Here is a 19,671-nt window from a genome sequence, read left to right as displayed (position 1 = left end):
GAGCACCATTGCCTCGCATCAAAACTGTTTTGCAGCTTCAAAAATGATGGCTACCCTGTCTTTGCCGAGCACCTATTTGGCACAAGGGAACATGGAACACCCTGAGAAAGGCTGCCAGTGTTTTCCTTATGTGCACCAAAGAAAATAATTGAAAAGGAGCGCTGCTTTGCTGCTAGCTCAAACATTTCCCATTGAAAAAGGAAATATTTTACATTTAAAATGGCTGCACCTGATGCTCTTTTCCACCGTTTTCAACAATACACAGTTGGTTCCAGTGAGAGCCAGCTATGCCCAGCCATATTCAGGTTGTGCTCCAGCAAAAGAAAGCATCATCACTGAATGACAAGCTGTCTCAGGCAAGATCTGTGAAATAACAAGGAAACTTCACTTCAAGCCGTGCGCAAAACACTTTACTTCTCAACAAAATATCACAACCAAATTCTTTAAAAAAAAAGCTCTCTCTCTCTCTCCTAGCTCATGTCATTTTCAAGGGATCTTTATTTGGACAGATGCCTGTGCATTGGAAACATGACTGGGGCTTTGGAAAGATTCAGAAAATGAATGGGAGATGGCTGCATTTGAAAGTGACAGCCCAGCAGAATTAACCCACATGTAAAATGTGCTTTTGACAAACAAAGACAAAGCTGTTTAAAAGTGAAATGTTGAGTTAAGGCATGTCTTTGCACAGAATGTGAGGGGGGTTTTGTTGGTAAAAATATATGGGATATTTAACTCCAAGAGATTTGTTTTCTGGTTCAGAAAGAAAAAAATAATGAATAAATAAATGCATTTACTGTGCTGATGCCACAGAACAGGTTCCTGGCCTGGCTTCAAGGGACATTTGCTTCCTGGGAACAGCATATTGCCTGCCCCAAAGGGGACCAGCATCCTGAAACTATGAATGGACCAAGAGGAAGAAAGTCACACGCTCATCAGACTCTGTGGCAGTGCTTCAACCTGATACTGGGACGCAACATTTGGAAGTATGTCCTTATATGGGAAGCAAAAGATAGCCCATGTGGTGCGTAAACTGTTCTAAATTAATAAACTTTGGACTATTATTTCTGCAACCGGACAACATAACAGTTTAAATTAAAACAAGACATTGTAGCTTTCCCTAGGATGCAGGGGCTGAAAATAGCAGAAAAGGGTAAATCATGGCAAAAGTATCCATGGTGGACATAAAATCTTAATGCAAACATGCTCTATGATAATATGTATACATGTATAAAGTTACAGAATTTTAGGTGAAATATTTCCCACCAAAAATGGCGAAAGATTATTAGGACGGAACAATGTCGTACAGACCTGTGAGTTGGAATGTTATGCGCTGTATAGAATATGTCATTTGCCTATGTAATATGCAAGAGTACCACAACTGTAAAAATGTACGATTTATGACCCGACTGATTTTTGGCAAAAAGGACTGTGGGATGGCTCTGCACCTCATAAAAACACAACCCCATAAAACTGAGTCCCCTCCTTCAGTACCATCTGCTTCTAAGGAGGAGGCGACATAAGATAGGCTGACCTATCCGGGTCTATGGGGACTAGCTTAGTTCTGCCCAACAATAAATCCTGCGATGTCACTCGCCTTATAAAAGGGGAATCTCACAGAGACAAGGAACACTTCTGAATTTTCCAGCTCCTGCGTATCCTGATCTTCCATATTCATCCTGCCAGATTCCAGATCCCACTGCCAGGCCAGAGCATAGCTGACCCTATCCAGGCGGAACCACTGATCCAAAAAGAAACCCCACTGAAAATCCCAATAACTCAGGGAGAAGGGGGGGAAAAGCTGTGGTACCCTTTTTGAGAGTATCCTGTGACCAGACTGGCTTCTTGCCAACTACCTGCATGCCAGCTGTACCCTCGCTATCGAATGACCAGACAGGCCCAGCTGTATCCTTCTAGGAGAGCCCAGCTGCAGTGACCAGTGACCAGATAATGCCTTGATGTCCAGAAACCTGGTTGGCTGTCCCAAATCCCAAACTCTAGTGCTTATGTGAGTATCACCCCATCCCATAGCAACACAGAACATAACCCATCTTGATATGTTGTCTTTGTTCCACTCTCTAAGTCATCCCATCAACATCCTGATAACTTGTTTAAAACTGTCAGAATTCTCTGTGCATCCTGTCCTTGATTTCCAAGTGTAAGCGCCATTCTTCCACTCATTTCCGTCATTTGTAAGTCCTTAGTAATATTTTGATTAAATTATTCTCCCTAAAAGAGACACACTGTGTGGAGGGTTACAACTGCAGCATAACTTTTCTATTCATGGGTGGCGGTTCTCTTTTCTAGCCACTAAATCTAGTTTAAGTGAAACTTGTCCTTTCCTTTCCAAACCGATTTTCTCTGTTAAATGGTTTTATTTTTAAAACCGAATTTACTTTCCCCTTGAGAATCTCATCCTGTCATTAAGTTAGTCACTCATTCACTTGCATATTATGCCTGTGATGTGCATCTGCCATCCAGCATAAAAACGCATTCCAATTCTGTCTATTTCACCCGTTTTTCAAACCGTTTTGACATTTAAACCCATGAAAGTAAGAAAGTGCAATTTCTGTGTGTGTGATTTTGACTGCACTGTGTTGTCACTTCAAAGTTGATTTTTGAGCTATAGGCCCTTTTGGTACCTTGCCTTGTAGTTTCTAGTGTACTTACATCCCCGATACGGTTATAACTCTGATTTCCCTATTTCATTCAACTGCACATTTAAATTAATTATTTGGTCATTCCGAATGCTATTTTAGGCAACTGCAAAGGGTTTTGAATCAGATTGTGCTTCTCATTTCGTGGGGGAAGGTTGAATTTTAATTCTGTTTGCTGCTTAGTATACCTCACTCATTGCTGCTCCTTTCTATCCACTCAAAATTCGATTAATAGGGGTTTGAGGGAGCATTGCAGGGGGGAAAGCTTAACTCTGGCACCATCTACCCGAACAGTAAAATTGCTCCCATTCATTTGTGCTTTGGATACGTTATAGTAGAAGGTCAAGTTAAGTGTATTCTATCATTGTACAGTGTAATTATCACCCCATTGGTAATTGCTGCCCAATATTAAATTGTGATTTTCTTTGAATTTAAAATAAATAAATATTGTATCACCACCCACTGGCCTGGTTCATGGTCCATTGTGACCCGGGGTATTTGTAAAAGGGGGTGCGAGACTGGTTGGGTGCCAGCTCAATAAGAATTCTAGGAAATAAAGAAAAATTATTTTAATTGTGCGCTACCTCCTAGGCTAAGGGCAAGAGTCCTGGTCTGGTGTGTGACGCCCAATTGGAATCCTTAACAGTATAGACCTGTAACTTATTTTTGAGACTCTGCTTTGCTAGAGCCTTGTTCATCGTTTTAAATAAAGTGTTAAGCATACATTATTTGTTACTTTCCAATTTATTGCAGAGTTAATATGAGGTGAACCTAGCCCTTTATGTGGCTGACTCATTCTTTAAGAGGTTGGTTAATAAAGTGCTCAGTCAACATGTTAAGACACATATCCACTGTTTACTATATCATTGGACAAATAGTCCCTAAAGACAACTGAATGAAAGGATGCATGCTAAACTTTTGTCCCGTTTCACTGAACAGCTTGATTAATACACATCCCTCCTATGCTGCTGAGAAAAAAAGGTGTTCAGGAAAAAAAGCCTGCATTCCATTTTGTACACCCTGGTTAAATTAAAGAGTAACAACTGGAAAGTAACACAATGTAGAAGTTATACATACCATACTTCCTTCATTATTGCCAACCATAGTGTTGTAACTTCCAGTTAACCTTCGCAGTTCTGTAACTTCAAAAGTAACATCTAAGCCATTTGGAATGGCATCCTCACCTTAAAAGCAAAAAACACAAGAAAAGGAACAAATATTTTAAAATGTGACTTTCTATATAGTTAACCTAATTTAGTATAGCACCAAATGTTTCTTTGCAAACCGTGATGCATGTGAATACTCATTTCCAGTTCAGGGCCTGGAATTCTCAACAGTGCCTCTCGGGAATAGTTAATGGAGAGAACATATAGTATGAGCCAACACATCAAAAATACAACCACAGATGGGTGTTTGTGAGGAGTCAGTAACGAAACTTTGACACAAAAGTTAGCCATGTTTTTTTGTTAAAGACGTTTATTGAAAATAAAAGGGTTGGGAAAATGCCTCTCTGAACCTGCTATAAGAGGAGTTTCCCTACCTAAACCAAAACTAAGGATATGTCTGTGTCAGGATGTTAACATCAAAATGTGTGTGCAAAAGTTCTATTCTGACCCTCATACTATTAACTAAATAATAAGGTGAAAAGAGAAAGGTCTTTAACCTTGGTGCTTTTTGAAAAAGAGTTTGTAAAGGAAGAGTAAATGGTTCCAACACAAAAAGTTCTCCAATGATAAAGTCTTTGTTCCAGCGGGTGGTTCCCTTCCCCTGGATTACTCTACAATACAAATAGTTCATGTCCCACAATAGCACTACCATACACAATGCTGGTTAGTTTTGTACGGCTACTTCTTTCAGACTTCCTGGTTTCCTTTTCTACCAGGATTTTGGCACCTTCTTGTCTGGTCAACATAGTCCCGATATTCTTTCTTAGGATTTCTTGTATCCACACACTTGCAATTGACTGGTATACTCGCCTACCAGGGCACCTTGTATTCACAAGCTGTTTCTATACACGTCCACAGTTGTATATCTACTTGGTTGGATAATATATCCTCTTAATACATTATTAGCTTCAAGTTCCCCATATATTTGTACTACATGCATTCACATACTGGTAAGGGTCCGGACTACAATTCCCTTTCCCTTTTTACAATTAGTCTCTTCACGTTCTCTCTTTCTGGTGCTCCGTTTACTTTTGTTCGCATTTGGCACAGTCGCTGATACGCGCCAGTGTCCCAGTTATCCTTGGGTTAACTCACCGGCTCTTGTTGGCTTCATCAGCCTCAATCACGGTTCACTGGTGAAGATACACTGCCTGTTTTCCACTTATGACTGCTTTCTCTACATTCCCCCGGCATCTCTTCAACGTGCCTGCTTGGCTTCGCTTCAGGTTCTGGTAAGTAAGAAGAAGAAGAAAGAAGCTGCTTTATGTGGTCTGCAAACACCCAGGAGTCTCATCGGCTCAAAGCGTTTCTGCAGTGCGTCCCGTTTTTGCAGCGTCTCCCTTCTTCCTGAATGGTGAGCCGCCCGCCTCCACCACACCTGCTCGGGCGTCTCTGTTCCTCGAGCCTCGCAGAGAGGTGAAACGTTCTCTCGCCAACAGCAGACTCTAGCCCTTTGCTTCTGTTCTTTAAAAATGTCCTGGGCACAGGAGTTTGCCAGAAACAATTAGAGCGCTCACAGCTTTTTCCAATCTGCACCGCTCTTTTACTCTTCCTCGTCCCAGTGTTCGGGTGATACTGGGAAAAGAAGTCCATTGTTGGTGATTGGTTTAACATGCTTGTATGATCATTTTCAATAGTTCTAAATGGTAAATCAGTTCTGGATGATGGATAAATGGACCTGGAGAAAGCAGTCTTGTAATGTCCACATGGTAGAACAAAGTTTGAAGTTTGGTCTATAGGAATTGGGGAAATGTTTTCCGTATTCTTCCTGGCGAGAAGTGTAGACATGTGACAATAGGCCATAAGGGATTTAGGTATGGGAGGATTATCTTCAAGGGCAAATGGGGGATACCATGGGGCTCATTACGAGGTTGGCGGTAACCCGCCGTTGCTACTGGCAGTTTGCCGCTGACCTTGTGACACCGTTTCCGGCATCTAGCTTCCCTGGGTCACCGGGACATTACAAGTCCCGGCAGACCGGGAAGCTAAGTGCCGGAAAATGTTAGTCCCCATTCCCGTGGAGTCAGAACGGAAGCACAGGCACCGTTATTAACCGTGCCTGTGCTTCCGTGATGACTCTGCCTACGGGGACCGTTGCGCCCAGCTAGGTCAGACCTGTCAAGTAGCCGGGTCAGACCTGTCAAGTGCAGCGGCCCCAGTAGGCAGACTTGTAGTGTGGCGGTCCAGAAACAAGGATGCTGGTAAGCTTACCGGCATCCTTGTTTCCGGACCACCACACTTATAATGAGGCCCCATGTCTCATGCAATGAAGCCATGACATCTCCCATGAGGTTGTGTGCTCATATAGCCGCCCCAGGGTCAAGATTGGGTAGCAGCTGCCGTCCCCTTCCCACATGGGAGGAGGTCACTACTGGGAAATCAGTGATGACTCCATTGGATTCATCGCATACTCCATAGACCTCTTGATATCTTACTGTGCTAAAATATCACCGGCTTCAGTGATGAATTTTGAAACTGCAATAAATACAATGAAAACAGGCACTGGTATATTACATTTTCACCTCGTGGGTATGGGCAAAAAAACAGTCAAATGTTTTAGCCCTTTTCATCTCTTTTCCACATACTTGTCTCCTGTATTTGACAGCATTGATGGCATCATTAAAAGCACCATACACCTGTAAAAGAAAGATGAACTTATTGTGGACACTAACTTCTGTACCTCCTCAAGCCACAATAGGGCAGAAACACCAACACCTACAAGGCATAGTGATAGCTTCTGCACACCAATGGGCACCTTGGTGTGCAGAAGGCCACAGTCTGGGTGGGCTGTGCACTCATATTACAGTGCAAGTGTACAAATGAGAGGTGCAGAAATTATTGTGCACCAAGAAGTGCCTTGGGGTTCAGTGAAATTCGGGATTAAGTATATAATTTAATTTGAGTTATTTGTAACGCTCACTGGACAAACTAAATCGTATTTAAGCACTGATGGAAACAAAGGAGACCCGGGATTAGCAGACTCAGCAATAATAGATGTGGCCAGACGGTTGACTTAAGGTATTGCGACCACCAGTCAGTCTCTTAAATAGGTGTGTTTTTAAGGCTTTACAAAAGGTCGTGAAAGATTTCAAGTGCCGGATTTCAACTCGCAACCTGTTCCATAATTTGGGACCATACACTCCAAATCTTCAGTTGCCTGTATAAACACACAAAGAGGATGGAACTAACAGTTTATCCCATGAGCGCAGCCGACGTGCGGGTAAATATCTGCAGATTTTATTTCATAAATATGATGGAGCAAGGTAACTTAAACAATGAGACAATGAAGGGATTGCCTTAATCCTGAAATGGGAGAGGATTTAGTTACTCAATGCCAGTCTTGCAGCAGCATTTTGCGCTCTGGGCAGCGTTTGGTATTGCTTGAATGAAATACATGCAAGAAGGCTACTGCAGTAATCAAGTTGGGAGTTCACCAGGGCTCCCACCACCACTGCATGGTCATCGGCAAGGACAAACAGGAGTGCCTGTCGCAAAAGACGCAGAGTGTAAAAAACAGACTGTACTTTCGCACCCACCTGGGCTATGCTGCTCAGGCGCTCCTGCCGGATAGAGCAGAGGTGCCTCACTTTAGTAGCAAACGACAATTCCGTACTCAGAAAACTACGTGTGTGCGGTCAAGCATGTGTTTGGGTCCAAACAGTGCTACTTACGTTTCTTTAGCAGCAAGTAAGCTCAGCCCCAGGAGCCAGGAGGTAGACTTGACTTCACCTCCCCACCCAATTAGCCCAACAGCTCTCATCACCCATGCCTTCTGCCATAAAGATTGTCTTTCAACTTGGCCTTGCAAAGTATCCTTGTCTGGGGGAATATATAGGAGTGCAGGCACTCACTATCGTGATTCTAGGACGCCAAGCTCAACTCTGTATCCATCCTCGGCTCACGTGACAGTAGATCACGATTCTGCAGCATTTAAATGTCTTAAATGAATAAAATTTGGCAGTCTTGGTGTTCTTTCTTTGCCTCTTAATAAGGGGCAATTCATCCTTCGTGCGTTCACTGCTTTCAAGAATAGATAACCGACCTTGGCTGCTTCTGTTTTTTATACCAGGCCAGACAGCCTCGCCAGGCGCTTCCACGATATCAGCTTATTCTGGCTGCAACACAATTCTCAGCCTTTCCTCTCAATGGATCCAGGCTCACTAAATTCATGACACCGATGTCCAGCTCCTATACAATGGCAGCTTCGCCTGCAGTCTATTCACTACCAGCTTCTATGATGACTTGGTCTACTTGTGTTTCTGCATCTGTACAATTATTGAACGTTTGATTTTCTGTAGCACTTCGCACACGTGCAATCTTTTTTCCATATACGAAAGAAAGTTTACTCGATTCTTAACTCCGTCATGAGTTTCTGTAAGATCCATAAATTTTCTTCAGCCAGTATTCTCAGGGCGTCATGCTCGTCTCTTGGGACGTCACTAGCTTCTCTCTTTTGCTCCTTTTCATTTTCCCTTCAGGGAGTTCCTCCCTCAGATTGTCATGTCTTCAGGGATATATTCAATAGGGTTGTCTCAGTGGATACCTTTTTTCGAATATTCGCTGTGGTATTGGCACAACTGCTGGTAAACATGGCACAGTCTCTGACTTCCAACATATAGGAGGTAGGGGGGTGGGATTTCCTGCAGAGGCATGCCGTTGCCCCTCCACATCCACATTACCAATTTTTATTAACACCTGTGTGTCATCAGCGTAGGAATGAACATTTACCTTATGTCTTCTCAAAATGTCCATAAGAGGATGCATATAGAAATTAAAAAGAAGAGGAAACAATGAGGATCTCTGGGGGACTCCACAGTTCTGCGGAAAATAGAATAGAAATAAGGTACTTACGCATTCTGGAGAACCCTTGCACAAGTATCTTCTATAGTCTCAAGCTTTCAGTCCAGATTAATTTGAAGAACAAAATTAAGTTCTAGTTTATTAACACCATTATATGTAGATCAATTCTTCAGATAGCATGGTGCATGCAGACTTTAAAGATATGCTGCCAGTAGCAGATTTATTTTGGAAGACGGCGTTATAGTTGGTCATTTGAGTCTCTGTAAAATATATCTACATTACAATAGAGTACCATGTTTGCAGGTGTTAGGAACATCTTTTCTTTTTTTTTCAATTCTCCTCCCATCCTCTTAACATCGCTGTGCACAGGACTGTGCTGTCCTTAGCAAAGTATACCTCAATGGCCAAGGCGCCTGGTGAAGTAGGCACTAGTAGTGAGAATCTCTTCCTGGTGGAGTGCTTGAGCAGTGGAACTTTGTGACAGATGACTGCATGGACTTCAAAATCGTCACAGTTCCAATCACTAACAGCCTGCCACGATACACTGTTAATGCCCAGTTCCATATTACCATTTTGAGGGCTTCAGCCATTGTTACTAACTAGCCAGTTATAGAGTTTGAGGAGAAGAACCTCAACTCTGGGAAGGCATCACTTTCCGAGAGGGGTTGTGGGCGTCAGCTGCGTGAGCATCTATCCAACCAGCAGATGTATCTTCTACCAGTTCCTTGGACATGCCTGTTGTGGAATGATTGGCTCCTTGAAATGTGAAGCATCTCCAACGTCATCTAGATGACCTTTTGTCCCAAATCATTTCAAAGTACAGGGGCCCTTCTGCTTCTTCTATCCTCTTCCCCGGGAATAAAGAAAGAATGATGGCAAGGTCAGGATGGGCATCGACGACCATAGCCATAACAACCACAACATCCATGACCAGAATACTAAACCTTGGTGGACATGGTCTTGGATTGCCTGACAGGGTACGTGGTTTTCAGAAAGGGTACCATCAGATTCAGGTGCACCTAGATGATATGGAAAAGACTGCACTCATCTGCCTCCTTTGGTTTTACCAATTCATCAGAATGCTTCTGGGAATCTCTGGTGCTTGTGACAAGGCCTACATACAGGCCCTTTCAGAGGAGGGAGGGAGCCCCCACCAAACAGCATGTGGTGCCTGCTCTAGTGTGGACAGGCCGCCTCTGCACCTTACCAGTGATGAAGCACCAGAAATACGATTACGATGAGCAATGTATCCTTTCTGGTGCTTGTAGATCTGCTTAGATCACATGCTCTGCATAGATTAGCGAGCAGTATCTGGAGAAGGGGATGGGAAGTGAGAAGGTACAGCCGCAAAGAGATGTTTAAGAACCGCTTGTGCCACCTGTGAATGTGCTTTAGAGCGAGTGTCAATACAATAGTGCTGTGTGAAAGTATTAATGGTACTCTATGTAGCAGCTTTGCAAATGGCATATAGGGAGACATTTGCAATGAAGGCTAAGGTAGCTCCTGTACTTCTGGTAGAGTGAGCCCACGGAATGAAAGCCAACACTCCTTTGAAAAGGGAATAGCAGAGCTGTATGCATTGGACTATCCATTTGGAGATGGTGTTTTTTGATATGTGATTGCCCTCTTTCCCATATGCTGTGGAAACAAAGAGTTGGTCTGTTTTCCTTAGAGGTATAGTTCTGTTCACATAGTACAAGACCGCTCTCCGTACATCAAGTGTATGGAGGCTCCTTTCAGCTAAGTTGGATGGATTTTGAAGGTAGGAAGTTCTATGACTTGATTAACATGGAACTTTCAGATGAAGTTCTGAGGACAACCTTGTCCTTGTGGATTATGAAGAAAGGGTATTGTACGGACAAAGCCTGTAGCTCACTGACTTGTTTTAAAGAAGTGGTAGCTACTAGGAAAGCAGTTTTTTAAGTCATATGTTTTAGGCTGTCCTTGTGCATAGGCACAAAGGGTGGACCCATGAACTTGGAGAGCATGACATTAAGATCCCAGCCCGGTGGAGGATTGGAAATTGGAAGGTATACTCTTTACCCCTGCCATTAATGCTTTAATGACAGGAACGTTCCAGCAGGACACCTTGTTTTGTGAAGTGGTGTAAGCTGACAAGGCCGTCCGATGTACCTTGATGGAGCTGAATACTAGGCTAGAGTCTAGTAGGTAAACCATGTAATGTAGAATGTTAGCTGGGGAACATTCTTTTGGGTTTAGTGTTTGTGACCTACACCATATCACAAATATTTACCGCTTATTGAAATAGCAGTGTTTGGTGTTGTATTTTCGTGCTTCTTTTAGGATATCCATACACCTTTGTGAAGATTTAAGTGACCACATTCCATGACTTCAGCAGCCAAGTTCATAGATTGAGGGCATGGATGGAGTGATGCTCCCTTGTGTTGTGTTAGCATGTTGTACGGGCACGGGAACTTGATTGGGTCGCACATTGCCAGTTTGAGCAGAAATCAAGGTGGTCTCACCCACATAGGAGCAACCAGGATCATAGTCACTTGTTCCTGGTGCATCTTGTGCACTATCTTGCTCATGAGTGGTGTCAGGGGGAGGGAAACCTGGATGCAAAGTCTGGCGACTGCGCTTTTAGGCTTGTGGCAAACAAGTCTAATGGGGGGTGACCCGCACTGTGAGAATATTTAGTCTAGGATATCCTTGTTGAGTTGCCACTCAGGTTCCTCTGGTTTAGTGTATCTGCTTAGAGTGTCTGCCAGAGAATTGAGTTCACCAAGTTAGAAACATGTTCTGCTTGAGTGCCCACTTGCATATTTTTTGGGATAGCTTAGACAGACTTTGAGAGTGTGTGCCTCCCTGCTTGTATATGCAGAACATGGCAGTGGTGCCGTCTGTAAGGACTTGCACTGTCGGACCTGTAAGAGGTTGCTGAAAGGCTTGAAGAGCCTGGAGGACTGCCAAAAGTTCCAGGAAGTTGATGCGTCTTTGGGCTGTAGCACGGGTCCGCTGGCCCTGGGCTGTGTGGTAGACTAAGTGAGCTCCTCATTCGGCAAGTGAGGCGTCTGTAGTTAGGATCGCTTGTGCTGGTGGAACGTTGAAGGGTTTTCCTTTTAGCAGGTCGTCCCTGGACCACCAGCGAAGAGCCTGTACAAGGTTCTGCGAAACTACCACTAGATTGTCCCACTGACCCCTTCCCTGAGACCATTGTATCACTAAACATTCCTGCATTGGGCGCAGGAGTGTGTGTGGGACGAAGTGAATGCATGAGCCCATCATGCCAAGCAAGCGCATTGCTTTGCGTACAGTTATCTGGCGACTGGCCTTGTAGTCAGGTACTTGCAACAGTATGTTTTGTATTCTTTTGTTTGATGGGAAAGCCAGCTCCCCTTTTGTATTTAGAATTGCTCTCATAAAATGTTTTATTTGGCTGTGGACTAGATTTTACTTCTTTTCGTTGATGGAGAAGCCCAAATTGAAAAGAAGGTCTATTGTCTTTTGTGTAATTAGTTTGCAAATTTGAGGAGATTCCCTGGTGATTAGCCAGTCATCCAGATAAGGGTATACAGGGATTGCCTCAGCGTAGGTGTGCGGCCACTACCGTGAGTGCCTTTGTGAATACTCTTGGCGCTGAGGCAATGCCAAATGGGAGTATATTGAACTGGTAGTGAACCCCCGCTATCTTGAAGCGCAGATATTTCTTCCTGTGCGCAGGGAGCATTGAAATATGAAAGTATGCATCTTTCATATACAATGTTGCCATGTAGTCTGCCGGTTTTAAGAGGGGGATTACCTCTTGAAGCGTGGTCATGCAAAACTTTTGGGGCTTGACATATTTGTTTAAAGGGTACAGATCTAGTACTGGGCACATAGAAAGGTCTTTCTTTGGCATAAGTAAGTATGTTGAATAAATACCCTTGTTTAACTGATTTGCTGGGACGATCTCTATGGCGTCCTTTTCCAGCAGTCGCATTTACTTCTTCGAACAGTATGTGCTTTTCTTCTGGCGTCATTTTCCTCTGTTTTGCCAGGCGGTCTTTGTAACAGTTTGAAAGAATACCCGCCTGCTACGGTGGACAACACCCACTTGGCTGACGTTATCCCTGCCCTTGTGTGGGTGAAGTGTGAAATTCAGCCTCATACTGGAGTGGCATGGGAGGGGACCTGTAGCAGTGCGTCATTGTTTGGGAGGGGTGGAGACTCACCCATGTGAGGTTCTGCCTCTTCCTCTGGACCTTTCATTTCCTCTTTGAAAACCAGAAGAGGATGTTTGTCCTTGCAATGGGCCCTAAGATTAAAACTGTTCGCCCCAGAGTATATCCGGAAGAGCGCAGAGAACCCGGACCACTAAAGCTTCTGGAGTTTGAGGAGCCCTGTTGTACCTGGGGCTTGTTTGTCAACTGGTCAAGGGATTTAACGGCGTCATACTCCTCCTTTGCACTCTTGAGGGCATCTTAGACAGCTTTACCGAAAAGTACATTAGGTTCCACTGGCAAGTTAACAGGAGTGGCCTGATTCTGTAGCTCAAAACTAGACTGTCTGAGCCAGGTGTGGCGCTTGATGAGCGGGCCTTCTGTGATGATGTATCCTGCATTGTCTGCTGCGACAAGATTATTTTTGAGGATGCAGTTTGATACCTGCTTGCCCTCCATAACAGTGCCTAACCATTGCAATTTTAGGGGTTCTGGAACTGCTTCAACCTGGTGTTCCAAGTCATCCCACTTGTGGCAGCCATAACTAGCGAGAAGTGTAGTGTTGTTTGCAATTCTAGCTTGATATGCCACTGAGGAGGTAAGCTTCCTTTCGAAAGTATAGATATTTTTGCTTTCTTTGTCTGCCGATGCCAGAGGAGTGGCAGCCCTCTTTCTGTTAGTGGTGATGATTAGTGAATCAGATTGTAGCTGACCCGTAATGTGCAGAGGGTCTGTAGGTGCTGGCCTGAATAATTTCTCTAATCTGGGGTTAACCGCCCATGTGAGATTAGGTGTAAGGAAGGAGGGCTGAATACGTCTTTGTACAGACTGACAGCAGGATGAACGGAGTGGTGGACTTCCTGTCTCCCAGAATGTCCTCCACAAAGTGCTGGTCTATTTGTGCCTCTTGGGTGTCAATACTAAAGCGTTGGGAAGCCTTCAGCAGCAGTTCATTGTATTGTAGTTGGTCATCTACGGGAGAATCTGCTACAGGCAGGTCTTGGTGGTCAGGCGACTGGATGACCTAGATGTCATCATCGTCGTCATAGTATTGGCCCCGACTATATAGGTCCCCTCCGTTCTTGTGACCCTGACAGATCCACATTATACAATTCCTGAGAGGAGTCTTGGCAGGTGGAGGCTAAGGGGCCTAGGGCAGAGGTGCTAGGGTGTGGCTTAAGAACGTTTTTGGCAGGGGGTTGATGTGTTGAAGTCCCTGGTTGTGAAGCATCTCTGAGGGATGTTAATTCTTCCGGATGCCTGTCCATAAAGTCGGCAAAGCATGACATCCTCTTTAAAATTGTTCAGGAGTATAGTCACATGAATGTTATGTTAAAGGTACTTATATAGTGCACTGTCACCAACGGAATTGGCCCCCAGGTGCTTTGGCGCGTCTGTAAACATGGGTACCGTTAGCCGGGAGGAGGGGAGTAGAAGAGTGGAAGAGGTGGTGTGCTGTTGGGGGCTTCAGCTCGGTATACACAGAGTGCTGGGCTTTGGTGCAAGTATCGGATCGGGTGAGGCCTCGTGTGCTGCAGGTGCTGTCTGTGTGTTGATGTGCGTGCGGATTGCTGGGAGAGAGATGGTTGTGTGAGCTTTGTGTGGGTTAAGTATGCAGAAAATTGAGGGTTTGGTTAGTGTGGTCTGTATCCTGGATCAGGTACTTCTGGTTCCGTTTGAGCTGAATGCCTGTGGCTGCGGTTGTTGCTGGTTCCTTATGGGCTGTCTCGCTGTGGTGGTGCTGCGCGTATCCAGCTGTGTCATAGGAGTATTTTATGGGGTGGTGGGTGTGTCTGAACCATTTCTCCGGGTGTGGGACTGGGTTGGTACCATCTATTATCTTGTTATCTAGTTTGACACTGGTCAGTGGACGCTTTGAATGGTTCAGGGTCAGACATCCTAGTGCGTCCGTCAATGTCAGCCTTTGTATTCCGTTGTTAGTTTCCTCCTATCTTGACTATCTTTCAGTTAGTTCTTCGGTTTTCATGGGGTGACTTCCTTAGGGCTATTGCTTAGTTGTAGTTTGTGTGTGATGGCGCATTGTGCTTCTCGCTGTATCTTGAGGAGCGTTGTGTAGAGTGGGTGCTTATTCTGTTTTTCACCCTCTGGGTTCGGGCTAATGGTAAGGGGTTTCCTGGTGTCTAGCTGTCTGCTGTCATTAGGTCTTTTGGGAATGGCCATAGTTTAGAGTCAGGGTCTTATTGACGGGTTGTCCTTATGTTTGTCTTCGTCTTGCTAAGTATTACACCTTTAGTCCCAATACTGCTGTCTCTCGGTTTGTTGTTTGGTATGTCCTGGGATTTTTCCCTAGTGTTTTACTGTGGATTGCTTGGTGTGGATCAGGTTCTGTCTCATTCGTTCATCGATGTTTTAGTTGGGAGTGTGCCCCTGTGGATAGTCTTTCTAATTATGACGTGAAGAGCCTAGTTTTCAGTAATTTCCTGAATAGTAGGTGGTTTCTTGTGTTACGTATGTGCTTTGGAAGGTCGTTCCAGGTTTTCGGCGCTTGGTGAGAGAAGGAAGATCCTCTGAGTTTTCTTTTGTTGTAGGTTCCAGGCGGATGTCAATGCTTGATCTGAGCGTTCTTGTTGGTTGAAATAGACACAGTTTGTCTCTCAGGAACTCTGCGCCCTGGTTGTGTACTGCTCTATGCATGATGCACATTGTTTTGAATTGTATTAGTTGTTTTATTGGTAGCCAATGTAGTGTTTTCAGTGCTGGCGTGGTGTGTTCTCTTCGGGGTAGTTTCAGAAGCAGTCGGCTGCTGCATTTTGTAAGCATTGTTTTTTTTTTAAAGTCGTTCAGGCATACCCAAGTATAGGCTTTTGGCGTAGTCTACTTTGGACATGACGAGGGCGATGGTGGTTGCTTTATTGGCAAATGAAAGGAACGGTAGGATCCTCTTTGCTGCTCGCAGGAGGAAGCAGCATATCTTGAGAAGTGCATTTACTTGTGGCTGTAGCATCAGATTGTCCAGGTTGTCTTGTATTTTGAAGATTATTTGTGTATCGTCGGCCTAGTTGTAGAAGGTGAGGCAGTGACTTTTGATGATTCTGATAAGTAGATGTTGAATAGTAGCGGGGAGAAGAAGGATGATCCTTGTGGTACTCCACAGGTGGAATCTCTTGGGCTGGATTTGAAGGGTTTCATCCATACGGTTTCCGTTCTGTTAGGAAAGATTTGATCCATAGTAGGGCAGTGTCTGTTATTCAGAGTCCTTCTAATCTCGTTATGAGAGTGTCGTGATTAACTGTGATGAATGCTGCTAATTGGTCTAGGAGTATCAAGGCAGTGCTCGTGTCCGAGTCAGCGTTCATTTTTAGGTCGTCCCATTTTGAGAGGAGGGCTGATTCCATTCCTGATTCCATTCTTCTGATTGGTCTGAAGCCAACTTGTGCCTGGTCTAGTAGGCCATGCTCTTCTATGAATTCTTGGGTCGTTTTGTATATGTACGTTTGAAGCAGCTTGAGATGCGTCTGTAGTTGGAAAGGTCCGCTGTGTATTTGAGTGGTGGTCTGATGTATGCAGCTTTGAAGGCTTGTGGCACTTTTCCGGTTGCGACTGAAAGGTTGAGGAAGTTCCTGTGATATTCCATAGGTGTTCCTGGTTTAAGAATCGATTTGTATGTCTGGCGGACAGGGGTCTTCGGGAGACCCCGAGTTATTGCTATCATTCACCAGTTTGACAAATGTCTCCACTGATATTTCTGGGAAGCTTCGTAGTTTGTTCGGGTGTTCCCCCTGAGTGTAGGTGGGGACCGTAGTCAGATTGGGTGGTCTGCTTTGTATGGTTTGTTGGATGGTGGCGATATTGTTTTTGAAGTGGTCTGCAAGGTCATTGCATAGTTTCGTAGATGGGGTTGGTGTGGTGTTGCATCCCGGGGGATTTTTGATTTCATTTATAATTTTGAAGATTTCTTTTTGGGCGTTTGGTGCTTCAAAGATTTGGTTATCGTAGTGTGGGAAACCTGACATGGTAGGGGTGGGTTGGGAGGGTGGCTGGTCCCTGTGATGCATAGCCTCAGAGTGTGTCGACAGGGGGAGAAGAATCTAAAGCCTGAACGCTTTTGTACAAAAAGCATCGAGGATTTTGACTTTTTTGTTGACTTGTCTCAAACAGGGTAGACGGGACGTGTTTTTTAATTAATTCCTGCATTTTCCCTGTTTGTTTAGGGGACGCTGATGTGCCTTTCACTGCCTGTTTTTTGGCGCCCGAAAGGGGCGGCTTTTTTTGCAGTGTCCGAACCGACCTCAGGGTCTGGTTTTGGAGGTCTTTCGTGAGGCAAAGGCGTAAGCGATGGCCCAGAGGACAGGGAAGATCGAGGCTTTTTTCCGCAGACACTGCATGGGCCTCGACGCTTATGTTGAATGTCGGCCATGGGATATGTGTTTCCATTTTTTTTTGGATGTGCGTGCGCGCTGTGGCCGGCGGGTATTGTCTCCGTCACAGAGCCGCCGGCCTGCTTGATGGAGTCGAGGGCCCGCACTTGGGTTTCCGACGAACCCTGCTTGCCTTTGCCGTTGCTAAGGACACCAATACTGCCCTCGCTGGAATCCTCTGTCTCGTCGATGGAGGCTTTGGCCTGCATTGCGTGAACGGCCCATGTTTGGTGCGACGATCTATGAGAGTTTTGGGGCGGAAAAGTTTGAAGGACTTGCAAAGCTTTTCGGGGTGATCTCTAGGGAGGCAGTAATTGCGCACACTGTGTGTGTCTTTCCACAGTAATTTTCGATGGCAGGTAGGGACAAAACTTAAAATGAGTTTTGTCCATAATTAATGAAACTGGCAGTTAGGCGAGTAAAAGGGAAAGGGCATGGCAGAAAATACATTCTCTAAAAGAAGTCAGAATGAAGACCTCCCCCCTATCTCTCTACTGGAAGGGGCGAAGCCTGAAGATGCCGCAAAGTCTGCATCTGGTTGTCGATTCAGTGACGTTGTCACCGATGAAGTAGTCCGTCAAAGGAGGCTGTCAAGCAGTTAGTTGACTCTGCGGCAAAAGCTGACAATAGAGAAAGAAAGAAGTCTACGAATAAACTTTCAACTAGTCAATAGGCATCATCCTGGAAAGGTACTCCACAACTTGCGACCGACCATGATGGCGGAAAGAAACTATCGGAGGGACCTCGACGCGTGAAGGACCATGGTACAGTACACGTCACACTAGGGATAATATTACTAACACGCCCTGTTGAGGTCTGTTTTCGAGTTTCGAAAGCAAATCTGGTTATACTCTGGGACTACCACTAAATGTCTGACCATGCAGAGCATGTGATCTAAGCTGATCCACAAGCTCCAGAAATACATTTACATTAATAACAGTCAGCTAATCTACATCAACGTCACTTTTGAAGTGCCACCCAATGGTCGGCATGCCAGTGAGTCCTTCACCTTTTACTATTCCATGTCACCACAGTGACATATCTATTGCTAGTGTTCAGTTTGGTTAGTTCTCACATTATAGCTCATGAACTTCATTCTATTGAGCTATCTCATGCTAATCAATGAGCTGGTAATATTACCCATCATCTGTAAATTGTGCATTGGTCCTATACCATGGCCATTTGTCCTTATTTTAACTACATATATTCACCCGTTATTGTGTCCATTGAGAGATTATATATATACATATATACACACACACACACACACACACCAAGTTAGCTCACCTTTAAATTCTTTCATGCATGGAGCTATCTCCACAGGTCTTAATTCTTGGGAACAATTTATTTACTATTTAGATTAATTCCTAAATTAGGAGTTATACATTTTTCTGTATTTGACATTTAGATTTCCCAATACATTCCAATAATCTTGCTCCTTATGGTTGAACGTTTATATCTTGCTCATTGCCACTTATCCTATAGTCTGTTCCATGAATAATATTGATATAGTAATTTTGTTCCCCATAAGAAATCTACCTATTGGGCAAGTCCATCAATTACTAGTGCTGTGTAAAGATATGTATTTTACCTTAATCTCTGCCCGGCGTCCCGTGTGCCCAGTTCTTGGTCACGGGTACCATTTTGGATTACTATTTAAAACACTGTTTACATTATGAGGTCATGCGTTTTGCGTGTGAAGTCATAGGTTTTTAGCACCCATTTACCCCCCCCCCCCCCCCCCCCCCCCCGAGTCATATGTATTATCCCGGGTTCTTATCTCGACTCATACAAGCCTTATATTTACAAACACTTTTATGGTTCCCAAAGCATCCATTATTCGTCCTATGATGCGGCGCAACTTTGTTTGAGAAATAAATACATTTATAATTTCTGTTTAGCAAATCATTTAGCTGTCATGATGCCTGCCCCCGGACATCAGGATCAAGTCCATCTGCCCACGAAACAGGCATCCAAGCACCCACTGGGATTCCCACAATCCCAGTTAGGGGCTATATGGGTGCGGTCCTAGTGCCGTAGGCGCCAGGCTCATATTGTTAAACTTACCTCATGCAGACCATGCTGCAAGGAACTTAAGCATAGGCCATCGTGAGGCCTGGAAGGGATTACTTTTCTTTAGGGACTATTTCTTGCTTGGGTGTGGTTTTGGGACTTCTTACCTGTGACTACTTTGAAGGCTATTTAAACCACGCCCGATGAACAGCACACGCTTCGCGTTACTCTGCCTTCTGCAGCGTAACGCTCACTGTGCCTGCAAGCTGAGCATCCTGTCTTCTGCCACGCCCGCCTCGACTCTGGACCAGATCCTAGAAAGAAGGGAAAGAAGGAAAAGTTAGAACAAGGACATTACCTTTTGATCATCAGCAGTCCTCAGAGCTGCCGCACCATCGAATAGAGAAAAAGACTTCAAATTCAAACGCGTTGCATCGCCAGCTGCAGCGCCGCGCCGTACTCACCAGTCTTCACAGCATCTCCACGACCCGGCGCA

General features: G+C 44.6%; 1 protein-coding gene across 2 annotated transcripts in view; it reads right to left on the bottom strand.

The window, feature by feature from the left end:
- Positions 1-19,671, bottom strand: part of SAMM50 (SAMM50 sorting and assembly machinery component) — a 396,549-nt gene that overhangs the window by 206,300 nt on the left and 170,578 nt on the right. For both annotated transcript variants that reach the window (XM_069628139.1, XM_069628140.1), the window contains exon 5: positions 3,732-3,838. In XM_069628139.1, coding sequence (XP_069484240.1) covers positions 3,732-3,838 — 107 coding nt within the window. The remainder of the gene's footprint in view (positions 1-3,731; positions 3,839-19,671) is intronic.

The sequence above is a fragment of the Ambystoma mexicanum genome, chromosome 12 (genome assembly GCF_040938575.1).
Source record: "Ambystoma mexicanum isolate Mex_15411 chromosome 12, UKY_AmexF1_1, whole genome shotgun sequence".
Classification (NCBI taxonomy): Eukaryota; Metazoa; Chordata; class Amphibia; order Caudata; family Ambystomatidae; genus Ambystoma; species Ambystoma mexicanum.
This window is presented reverse-complemented; position numbering and strand designations above follow the sequence as displayed.